A 12,681-nucleotide genomic window follows, 5' to 3' on the forward strand; every position below is an offset into this window, starting at 1 on the left:
TCTTACCACCTTGGAATAGTGATGTACATTTGTTCTAGTTCACAGAAGGACTTTCATGTATTTGTACTGTTAACCACAATTCTCATCCACCTCTGGGTTCTCCGTTAATCAGTCCCTAGATTATTCTCTAGCTTTCTTTTTTTTTTTCTTAAAGATTTTTTATTTATTTCTCTCCCCTTTCCCCCATTGTCTGCTCTCTCTGTCCATTCACTGTGTGTTTTTCTGCATCCACTTGTATTATCAGGAGGCACTGGGAAACTGCAACTCTTTTGTTGCGTCATCTTGCTGCATCAGCTCTCCATGTGTGTGGTGCCACTCCTGGGCGGGCTGTGCGTTCTTCACGCGGAGTGGCTCTCCTTGCGGGGCACTCTCCTTGTGCGTGGGGTTCCCCTATGCAGGGGTGCCCCATGTGGCATGGCACTCCTTGTGCACGGGCCAGCTCACCACATGGGTCAGTAGGCCCTGGGTATAGAAACCTGGACCGTCCATATGGTAGGCAGACGCTTTGTCAGTTGAGCCACATCCACTTTCCTCTCTAGCTTTCTTTAAATTGACTTCTACATCCTAAACTACCCTTAGCAGCCACAATCCCATTTATAAACCAGCAGCATTAGTTCTACTCACTGTAACCTGTTATCATCGACTCTACCCTTTTCTACACTTTTACAGTCAAGTTAATTAAAATGTCTACATACATTAAGCATCAGTACACCTTCTCAGCCCTCTCCTTATCTCCTAATAACCTATACTCTAGGTTTTAATTCCATGAATTTATTCTTCGTATTTAGCATATATTAGTGAGAACTTTGCATTATTTGTCCTTTTGTGTCTTGCTTAATTTATTTAACATAATGTCTTCAAGATTCATCCATGTTATCATGTGTCCCCATTTCATTTCTTCTTACAGCAGGGTAGTATATACCACATTTCGTTTATCCATTTATTGATTGATGGACACTTGGGTTGGTTCTGTCTTTTGGCAATTGTGAATAATGCTGCTCTTAACATTGGTATGCAGATGTCTCTTCACATTACATTTTTCAGTTCTTCTGGATGTATTCCTAGTAGACAAATTGATGGATCATATATGACAGTTCTATATTTAGCTTCCTGAGGAACTGCCAAACTCTCTTCTACAGAGGCTGCACTGTTTTATAATCCCACCAACAGTGGAGTGTTCCTATTTCTCCACATCCTTTCCAGTACTTATTATTATTATTATTTTTTAATAATGGCCATCATTCTATTCTATGAGGTGTTAAATGGTATCTCATTGTTGTTTGGATTTGCATTTCCCTAATAACTGATAATATGGAATATTTTTTCATGTGTTTTTTAGCCATTTGTAATTCCTCTTTGCAGAAATGTCTGAGTCTTTTGTGTATTTTTTAATTGGCTTGCTCGCTCTTTTTTTGTTGCGTTGTATGATCTCTTTATAAAATAGAATGAAAAGGCAAACCTTTATGGAGTATGTGGTTTCCAAATATTTTCTCCCATTCAGTGGGTTGCATTTTCACCTTCTTGGGAAAATCCTTTGAATCATAAGTGTTAAATTTAGGAGGTCCCATTTATCCATGTTTTCTTTCATTGCTCATCCTTTTGGTATAAGGTTTAAGAATCCACCACCTACCACCAGATCTTGAAGCTGTTTCCCTATATTTTCTTCTAGGAGCTTTATGGTTGTAGATTTTATAGATATGTCTTTGATCCATTTTGAGTTAATTTTTGTGTAAGGTGTGAGATAGGGGTCCTCTTTCTTTCTTTTGGCTTTGGCTATCCAGTTCTCCCAGCACCATTTGTTGAATAGACTGTTCTGCCCCAGCTAGGTGGGTTTGACAGCCTTGTCAAAAATCACTTGTGAAGGTCTGTTTCTGAACTATCAGTTCATTTCCATTGGTCTTTAAGTCTGTCTGTTTGACAGTATGGTGCTTATTTTTACCAATGTAGCTAGATTAAATGATTTAAAGTCCGGAAGTGAGAGTCCTCCAACTTTGCTCTTCTTTTATAAGATGTTTTTGGGTATTTGGGACCACTTACCCTTCCAAATAAATTTTTTTTTTTTTAAAGATTTATTTATTTATTTATTTAATTCCCTTCCCCTCCCCTGGTTGTCTGTTTTCTGTGTCTTTTTGCTGCGTCTTGTTTCTTTGTCCGCTTCTGTTGTCGTCAGCGGCACTGGAAGTGTGGGCGGCGCCATTCCTCGGCAGGCTGCTCCCTCCTTTGCGCTGGGCGGCTCTCCTTATGGGTGCACTCCTTGCGCGTGGGGCTCCCCTACGCGGGGGACACCCCTGTGTGGCACGGCACTCTTTGCGCGCATCAGCACTGCACATGGGCCAGCTCCACACGGGTCAAGGAGGCCCGGGGCTTGAACCGCGGGCCTCCCATATGGTAGACGGACGCCCTAACCACTGGGCCAAAGTCCGTTTCCCCCAAATAAATTTGATAATTGTTTTTTCCATTTCTTTAAAAAATGCTGGTGGAATTTTTATTGGGAATGGGTAGAGTTGACTTCTTTAATGATAGTCTTCCAATCTATGAGCATGAAATGTTATTCCATTTATTTACGTCTTTTAAAAATTTCTTTTACCAATGCTTTGTAGTTTTCTGAATACAAGTGCTTTACGTCCTTGGTTAAGTATATTCCTTAATATTTTATTCTTTTATTTGCTCTTCTAAATGGAATTTTTTTCTTCACTTCTTCCTAAGATTGTACATTACCAGTGTAAAGAAACACTACTGATTTTTGTATATTAATATTATATCCTGCCACTCTTTTGAAACTGGAATAGATTATTAGCTCTAGCAGCTTTGTTGTAGATTTTTTGCGATTTTCTAGGTATAGGATCATATCATCTGCGAATAGCAAAATTTTACTTCTTCCTTTCCTATTTGATGGCTTTTATTTCCTTTTATTGTCTGGTTGCTCTAGCTAATGCCTCTAGCTATATGTGTGTGTATATATATATTTTTAATGTTTACGTTTTATTTATCTCTCCCCTTCCTCTCTCCCCCTCCACCGTTATCTGCTGTCTGTCCACTCACTGTGTGTTCTTCTATGTCTGCTTGTATTCTTGTCAGTGGCACCGGGAATCTGTGTCTCCTTTTGTTGCATTGTCTTGCCGCGTCAGCTCTCCGTGTGTGCATTTCCATTCCTGGGCAGGCTGCACTTTTCTTCGTGTGGGGTGGCTCTCCTTACGGGGCATGCTCCTTGTGTGTAGGGCTCCCCTATGTGGGGGATACCCCTGCATGGCATGGCACTCCTTGTGCGCAGCAGCACTGCATGTGGGCCAGCTCACCACATGGGTCAGGAGGCCCTGGGTTTGAACCCTGGACCTCCCATATGGTAGATGGACGTTCTGTCAGTTGAGCCAAATCCTCTTCCTGTCTAGCAATATATTGAACAATGGTGGTGACAGTGGACTTCCTTGTCTTGTTCCTGACCTTGAGGATCTTTTTTGTAGTTTCTCCAGTTGTTCAGTTAGGTCTTTGATTTTAGCTGTTTTTTTAAAAAATTATAGGTATTTAGGGCTATAAATTTCCCTCTCAGCACTGCCCTTACTTTATCCCATAGGTTCTGATATGTTGTGTTCTCGTTTTCCCTCATCTTGAGATACTTATTGATTTTTCTAGCAATTTCTTCTTTGATCTAATAATTAGACTTCATATATTTGTGAATTTTCCCTCTTCTGCTTGTTGATTTCTGTCTTTATTCCGTAATGATCAGAGAAAGTGCTTTGTATAGCTTTGATATTGTTGAATTTTTTGAGGTCTGCTTTGAGACCCCACGTACAGTCTATCCTGGAGAAAGATCCATGAGCATTTGAGAAGAATGTATAACCTGCTGTTTGGGACACAGTGTTCTGTATGTATCCATTAAATTTAGTTCATATATCATATTATTCAAGCTGTCTGTTTCTTTACTGATCCTCTGCCCAGATGTTCTATCCAGTGCTGAGAGTGGTGTATTGGAGTCTCCAACTATAATTGTAGAGACATCTGTTTCTCCCTTAAGTTTTGCCACTGTTTGCCTCATGTAATTTGGGGCATCCTGGTTCAGTGCACATACTTCTTTGATTGTTGTTTCTTCCTGATGAATTGCCCCTTTTATTAATATATAATATCCTTCCTTGTCTCTAATAACAGTTTTGATTTTAAAGTCTATTTCATCTGCTGTAAGTATAGCTACTCCAGCTTATTTTTGGTTACTGCATGCGTGGAGTATGTTTTTCCAGCCCATCACTTTCAATCTATTGGTATCCTTGTGTCTAAGGTGAGTGTCTTATAGACGGCATACACATGGCTCATATTTTCTTATCCATTCCTCTAGCCTGTGTATTTTGACTGGGGAGTTTAATCCATTAACAGTCAATGTTATTATTGTAAAGACAGGTCTTATGTCACGCATTTCAACCTTTGGGTTTTATCTGATATTTTATCCACTCCTTTACACTTTCAGTTAGTTTTACTAATACAGTTTTCATTTATAGACTCTCTTCCAGGCCTCTCTCTTCTGGTTTTCTTTTCAGTCTTTTTCACTACTGTTAGTATTTTCTGTAAAGCTGGTCTCTTGGCTACAAACTCTCTCAGTTCCTGTTTATCTGTGAATATTTCTAAACTCACCTTCATTTTAGAACAACAGTCTTGTCAGATTTAAGACTCTTGGCTGAAGTTTTTCTCTTGCAGTATCTTAAATATATCATACTAGTGCCTTCTTGCCCCATGGTTTTTGATGCGAAATCAGCTCTTAATTTTATTGGGTATCCCTTGTATGTGATGCATTCCTTTTTTCTTGCTGCTCAGAATTCTCTTTGACTTTGGCATTTGACATTCTGATTAGTAAGTGGCTTGGAGTAGGTCTGTTCAGATTTATTTGAATGGGAGTGCATTGTGCTTTTTGGACATGGATATCTGTGCCTTCAGTTGGGTTGGGAAATTTTCTACCATTATTTCTTAAAATATTCCTTCTACCCCTTTTTCCTTCTCTTCTCCTTCTGGGACACCCATGGCATATATGTTTACATGTCTCTTGCCATTATTTTTTCTGTTCAATTTTTCCCATTTTTTTCTTTATCTCTTCTTTTGTATATTTTGCTTTCAGAGGTGTGTCTTCAAGCTCATTGATCCCTTTTTCTGCTTCCTAAAATCTGCTGTTATATGCCTCCAGTGTATTTTTAATTTAATTCTTTGTGCCATAAGATCTTTTTTTTTTCTAATTTATTTCTCTCCCCTAACCCCCCTCCCCCCCAGTTGTCTGCTCTCTGTGTCCGTTCGCTGTGTGTTCTCCTGTGTCTGCTTGTATTCTTGTCAGCGGTACCGGGAATCTGTGTCTCTTTTTTTGCACGATTTTGCTGCATCAGCTCTCCATGTGTGCGGTGCCACTCCTGGACAGGCTGCACTTTTTTTGCACTGGGTGGCTCTCCTTACAGGGCATACTCCTTGCGTGTGGGGCTCCCCTATTTGGGGGACACCCCTGTGTGGCATGGCACTCCTTGCGCACATCAGCACTGCGCATGGGCCGCTCACCACATGGGTCAAAAGGCCCTGGGTTTGAACCCTGGACCTCCCATGTGGTAGGTGGATGCTCTATCCATTAAGCCAAATCTGCTTCCCAAGATCTCCTTTTTTTATATGTATGCTTTCAAATTCTCACCCATTGTCTTCTTAATATCCTTAATTTCTTCAGCCATTTAATTGAACTTATTAAAGGAGATTTATTTGAATATCCATGATTAGTTGTCTTCTCCTTTGTGTCATCTGAAGGCTTATCTTTTTCCTTTAACTGGACTGTGTCTTGGTATGTATTGTAATTTTTTTTTTTTTTTTTTTTTTTTTGGTGTCTTGGCATCTGGCTTACTAGATGTATTTATTCTGGGTGCAGTTTCTGTCTTTAGGGCTTTCTTGCCCTTTCTCCCATGCTGGTTATGTAGTAGGAGCCGAGAGTGTAGTTGGTACTGTAAGCTGTGGAGGCTTATGCTGTCCTTGTTCCCCTAGGAACTGATGAAGCTTCTTCCACCTTTCTCCTTTGCCAGGGGTAGGGATAGAGCCATAGCTTTGTGTAGTAATCTAAACTGTGGAGGGCAAGACCATCTGTAATTGCCTGGAGAGACTGATGAGTCTTCATACCCCTTCCTCTCCTGCCTGGGATATAGCTGCAGCAAACTAAACTTCGTGGGTCAAAACTGACCACAGTTGCCCAGGTAGACTGATGTAGCCACAGAGCCTTTCCTCCCCTGCCAGTGAGAGGATAGACTCTCTGGAGTGCCCATCATTCAGATTTGTGTGGGCTGAAAGCATCTGTAGTTTCGCTGAGAAGCTGAGGGGATACTGTCTCTTCTGCTTTTTTATGGGGTGGGGATGGAACCATAGGCACCCAACAGACCAGTCTGCATGGGCTGAAAGCACCTGCAGTTGCCCAGAGAAGCTGAGGCAACACAGCTCCCCTCTTACCCTGTTGGGAGGTGGGGGTGGAGCCATCCATAGGCATCCAACGGTCTAGTCCCTGCGGTCTGGGAATGCATGCAATTGCCGGGAAGGGCTGAAGAAATACCAGCCTCCTCTTATCCTATTTCAGGTTGGGGGTGGAGCCACAGGCACCCAACAGTCCATTCCGTGCAGGTCAAAAGTACCTGCTGTTCCCCAGAGGGGCTGAGGAAACACCAGCCCCTTCCTATCCTATTGGGGTGGATCCACAGGAACCCAACAGTTCTGTCTGTGCAGCCTGAATGTGCCTGCTATTGACATGGAGGCTGAGGAAACACAACTCTCCTCCTGTTCTTTTGGGGGGAGAGGATGGTGCTCCAGGTGTCCGAGTATTCAGTCTGTGTAGATTGAAAGCACCTGCAGTAGCCCGCAGAATCTGAGGAAACAATAGCCCCCTCCTGTCCTGTGGTTGTGGTGGTTGTAGTGATGGTAGTGGTGGTGGTGGTGGTGGTAGGGTGGGGGTGGAATTTTAAGGCACTCTACAAACCAGTCTATGTGGGCTGAAAGTGCCTGTAGTTACCCAGAGGCTCGGGAAGCACAACTGCTCTCCTGTCCTATTGAGGGATAGGGATGGAGCCCCAGGTATTTGACTATTCAGTCTGTGCTGGCCCAAAGTGCCTACAGTTGCCCAGAGAGGCTTGTGTTGGTCCCCCCCCCCCCCAACCCCCAGCTTCCTCCCTGCCAGAAATGGGGCTGAAGCTTAGACTAGAGCTGCAATCGATCTGAGTGGAAAGAAGCCAGTCCCTATCTTTACTGTGATTTTCAATTAGCCCTGCTTCCCTTCATGCTGGGGGTAGAGTCAAAATGGCAACTACCAGCCTCTTTCGGATTTGGAGAGGTTCAAACTTGAGCTACTTTTAGGGTTATACTTTAGCCAGCCGAATTTAGCTGAAGTCAGTGCCTAACTGTCTCTTCCTCCCTCATTTGTGGGAAATGGAGTTTCCAACTCCAGCCACGGAATAACTCCCGAGGCAGCTTGTGCTGCCAGTGGAGGATGGGCACTGGCCTCTGTGGCATGGAGTGCTCCGTTCATGAATTTTCTCTGTAGTTGGGCTGTTTCCTCCTCACTTTCTTTCAGGGATATTACAGGATGCTCTTCTGGGCCCCCCAAGCAGGTGCTTTAGATAGCTCCTAGTGATTATTAACTAACTCTTGACACTAGGTGACTCTTGGAGCTCTTAAATCTGCTGCCGTCTTGTTCCTCCCCTTAAGTCAAACTTTTAACAAGAACAACAAAACAGAATTATGAAACCAAAACTGTACTTAGAAATCGTCTGGTTGTAGCCCTTCATTTTATGGGTGAGCAGTTAAGAGACTTTGCCAAGATTGCATAGGCAGAATCCTCACAAGATCTGGATATCTTATCTGTGTACAGGTTGTGCTATGTATATATCTAAATTCACTTGTTAAGTTGAGAACTGGCTGGCTTTTTTTTTTCTTTTTAAAACCATCACATTTAATTTGTAGAACAGGATTAATAGAATTTCTTGTATAACTAACTTTATTGTGTTACTGCCATTAAGATTTTTTATGGTACTCTAAAAAGCAGTTCTTTTCCTCTAATATAGAAATAGGCATTAAATTAAAAATAATTTCAAGTATAAGGTAGGGAGCATGAAATGCCTTCTTTATACCATTTTTATGTAAGTGAGCAAGCTATATAAAATTTTTTGTGCATACGTGAAGTCATTGACTAGGCAAGCTATATAAAATTTTTTGTGCATACGTGAAGTCATTGACTAGGTATGAATATTTCTCTCTCATTTAATGTAAGGGAAGATAAGTTGGGTGGGGTCTGTGTGAATATTTTCCTAGATTTTAATTCCTTAAGCAGTAAATCTGAGGTAATGAATTAGTCCTTTTCTTATCTGAATCAAAAATGTTTTATTTCAGTGTCTACAAAAGAGAAAAACCCAAATTTTTAGTAATCTTGCCAGGCAGTCTCTTTTTCTTAAAAATTTGAGTCAAGGACAGATTTATGTCCTCCAGCTATTGTGTTATACATTGTTATTCTGAAGTCAACTGACTGAAAAATGGATACATGAACTTTAAAATGAAATGGGGGAGCTTGAATATTTCTGTTCCCAAGTTTTTAGTACTTCTCATTGGGCTCTTATGGAATTTATCACCATCATGCAGGGCTCTTTGGTAAACTGTTTTTACATTTTGTGTTTCTGTTTTTGTGTCTTAAGCAGTTCAGTCTTAGCTTTTCAATTTTTAACATGTCTACATTTTCTACTCAAGCTCTCTGATTGTTTTTTCCATTTATTCCATATTAACCAAAGTGAAGATTCCTTTTTGGTAACTTCTCTGATCAGTATCATTCATATCATTCTTGGTGCACTTGACAGAAATATTTAATTTTACTTAATAAAATGAAAAATGACTATTGAACTGTCCTTCATTGATCTGAAATGTTTTGAAACAAGTTTTCTAAAAACTTCTTACTGAGTTGTCACGTAACAGTTATGACCCAGACATACAGACATGACTAGAGTGGGGGCTCCTGTGCTTCCATTTCTCACCATATGGCAGGAATTAATTAAGTTTAAGACAGAATTTACACATGAAGCTGATTTTTTTCTTTTTTCTTTTTCTTTATTAGAAGTGTTCTGAGATTACAGAACAATCAAGCATAAAATACAGAATTCCATACACCATCCCACTACAATCGTCTAGCATTGTTGTGCAATATATGTTAACAGTTGATGATAGCACATTTTTATACTATTAAGTACAGTACATGGGTTAACTTATGGTTCATTCTTTGTGTAGTGTAGTTCCCTGGATTTTTTAAAAATTTAATTTTGTTCTTTTACCATATATACTAATGTTTCCCCCTTTAATCATATTCAGGTATATATTTCATTGCTGTTAATTGGTGTTCACAATGTTGTGCTACCATCACCTCTATCTATTACCAAAACATTTCCATTATTTCAAATAGGAACCTTGTCCATTTGAAGCCTTAATTTCCCATTTCCTATCCAAACCCCATCCTCTGGTAACCCATATTCTAGACTCTGACTCAGTGAGTTTGTTTATTTTACTTGTCTCAAAATCATGCAGTATTTGTGCTTTTCTGTCTGACTTATCTCACTCAACATGATGGCTTCAGAGTTCATCATGTTGTTGCACTTATCTTTCCTTTTTACTGCTGAATAATCTTCCATTGTATTTGTGTACTACATTTTGCTTATCCATTTATTGGTTGATGCATACTTGGGTTGCTTCTGTCTTTCGGTAATTGTGAGTATTGCTGTAGTGAGCATGTCAGCAAATATCTGTTCAAGTCCCTGCTTTCAGTTCTTTTGGGTATATGTCTAGTAGTGGGATTGCTGGGTCATATGGTAGTTCTATACTTACCTTCTTGAGGAGCTGCTGAACTGTCTTCCATCGCTGCTGCATCATTTTATATTCTCACCAGCAATGAATGAGTGTTCCTATTTTTTCTGTATCCTGTCCAACACTTGTTGAATTTTTCCTTTTTAATGTCCTCAAATTTATTAATTCTCTAAGTTTTTTCACTCGTGGTGTTCTACATTTTTTCTGCAGTTGTATTGAACCTCTTCTAGGCATTCACATGCTTTACTCTTTGTCTATGGAGAGTTTTGAACTGTAGTTCTTTCGTGTTTGTGTGTTTTTGAACATTATAGTGTTTTATTTTGTTTTTGCGTCCAACTGGCCTTTGACTATTGAGGTATTGTCTTCTCTACCTTTATAAAATTCATTAAGATAAATTCTGCAAAGTGTGTAATGCTCTAACTGAAAAGATGTAAAAATACCTTTAAAGATGTAATCACATCTTTGCAGTTAGAACATTAATGCTTATTTCCAGCTAATTAGAATAACAGAGAAAAGCTGAAAAGACACTAAAGTTCCTTCAAGCACTTTACCCACATGAAACATTTAAATTCCCTGTCCTAAGAATGGCAATAAATGGTCTCATATTCCTACTAAGACAGGATCACAAATGAAAATCCCAAAGAGCATTTACTCAGAAAAAGAAATTGGCTACTGGTTAACATTGGAGAACTTGACATACACAGAAACCTCTCAGATCAGCATTTTTGAGAAATTCAATATTGAGAAAATTTAAAAACTGCTAATAATGTCCTATGTTCTTATAAAAATTAGGGAACAGACTAAAAATGTACTTCAGTAATTTTCACCATTATCTTTGAAAGTACATATTTTGTAGAATCTATCTGAATCACTTTTATAAAGGTAGGTTTATAAGGCATTGATTTTACTCTCTTGACTAACATTAGTAATATAATTTCAATTGTGGTGAATATTTTTGGTGCAAGTTAAAGTTTCCTGGTTTCAAATCTTATATTACTTGTGCCATTTCATCAAAAGTTTTAACCAGATGAGAGGTGTTCTAATGCATCACTGTCTGCTGTTGAAGAGCAGAAATCCTTTACAGATCTAGAAAGTCTGAGAATCTTTAAATCTACTGAATGATTGATATTAATGATAATCATGTGAATCTCTGAAACAACATATTTGAGATATCTGAAGGACATTTGACAATAGTTTATTCCCTTTTAAAGTACAACTTGTTACTTAAACTATGGACACCAACATCCTTTTAACATTCTTTTAATATAGATACTTGTTTTTTTAAAGCACCAGTTACTCATATTTTAGTTTTCTTGAGATTTCTAGGATATATACCTTTCCTGTTTCTTTTATACTTAATATTAGATGATAGACATTGAAGAAATATAGAAAAATAGCAAGGTAGATTCCTATACGAAATAGTAATTGTAGATACTCATTATCTACAGTCCTGTGAAACAGTTTCTGTAGTTTGAGTTGCCAGAGTTGACTGTAACACTAAATCTTTTTAGTTAACGTTGGGACATATCTCATTCTTACAAGTTCTTGTGAATGACCTGTGCCAATTTTTATTCTTTTTTTTTTTTTTTAAGATTTATTTATTTTTTTAACCCCCCACCCCGTTGTCTGTTCTCTGTATCTGTTTGCTGCGTCTTGTTGCTTTGTCCGCTTCTGTTGTCATCAGCAGCATGGGAAGTGTGGGCGGCACCATTCCTGGGCAGGCTGCACTTTCTTTCGCGCTGGGCGGCTCTACTTACACGGGTGCACTCCTTGCGCGTGGGGCTCCCCTACGCGGGGGTCACCCCTGCACTGCGTGGCACTCCTTGCGCGCATCAGCACTGCGCATGGGCCAGCTCCACACGGGTCAGGGAGGCCCGGGGTTTGAACCGCGGACCTCCCATGTGGTAGACGGACACCGTAACCACTGGGCCAAGTCCGTTTCCCTTTATTCTTTTTTGGTGATCCTTGTTAGTATTAGTAATTTTGTTGACTTGTGGTAAATATTCTTGTTACTTATTAGTTCTATCAGAAAACTTTCCTGATATTTATATTGATTTACATGACTTTAATGAGGCCAAGGACATTGATTGCCTTTTTTTATGAAATTATGGTAGGTCTTCAAGCTGCGCAGCTGAAGTACTGTTCCTAACACTAGGTTGTAATGAAAAAATTTATGAAGTATATATTTCAAATATGTAAGGGCTTTAAGTTTAGTGATCTTGTAGTTTGGGTTATGCTTATAATAATAGTGTTTTAAAACCATTTTGAAATCTTTAGGAACAAATAAAAGTTCATTGTAGTAGGCAAGGTTCTATTTTCAGTAGCTAAATCAAGGACATTTAAGAAAAAAAAGTTTGCTTTTTCTTCTATAGGCAGCAATGGATTTTTGCATGAACATGAACACAAAAGCAAATAGGAAGAAATTGGTACGGGCGCTCTTCATAGTTCCTAGACAAAGGTAAGTATTAAAGAGTCATTTAGTTTTTTTACTCTATAGTGATGGTTGTAAAATCAAAATTCTCATTTATATCTTTAAATATCACTTTAAAAAAATTTATTCTGCTAACAGGCATCCTCTCTCTTACTAGCTTATTTGCTACAACTTGTTTCTAGTTGTTTTTTCCTTATTGTGGTAACATATACATTATATAAAATTTAACATTTTAACCATTTTTAAGTGTACAATATAGTGGCACCAGTTACTTTTACAGTGTTGTGCTACCATCACCACTTTCTATTACTAAAACTTTTCATCATCCCAAACAGAAACTAATCCATTAAGGAATAACTCCCCACTTAATTTCAGTTTAACATATTAAGTCTATAACAGTCTTGTTGATTTGATACCAGCTTAGT

General features: G+C 39.1%; 1 protein-coding gene across 2 annotated transcripts in view; it reads left to right on the plus strand.

Annotated features, from left to right (window-relative positions):
* Window positions 1–12,681, plus strand: part of UPF2 (UPF2 regulator of nonsense mediated mRNA decay) — a 137,485-nt gene that overhangs the window by 33,085 nt on the left and 91,719 nt on the right. For both annotated transcript variants that reach the window (XM_004468865.4, XM_004468868.3), the window contains exon 8: window positions 12,198–12,283. In XM_004468865.4, coding sequence (XP_004468922.1) covers window positions 12,198–12,283 — 86 coding nt within the window. The remainder of the gene's footprint in view (window positions 1–12,197; window positions 12,284–12,681) is intronic.

Source organism: Dasypus novemcinctus, chromosome 20 (assembly GCF_030445035.2).
Source record: "Dasypus novemcinctus isolate mDasNov1 chromosome 20, mDasNov1.1.hap2, whole genome shotgun sequence".
NCBI classification, from domain to species: domain Eukaryota; kingdom Metazoa; phylum Chordata; class Mammalia; order Cingulata; family Dasypodidae; genus Dasypus; species Dasypus novemcinctus.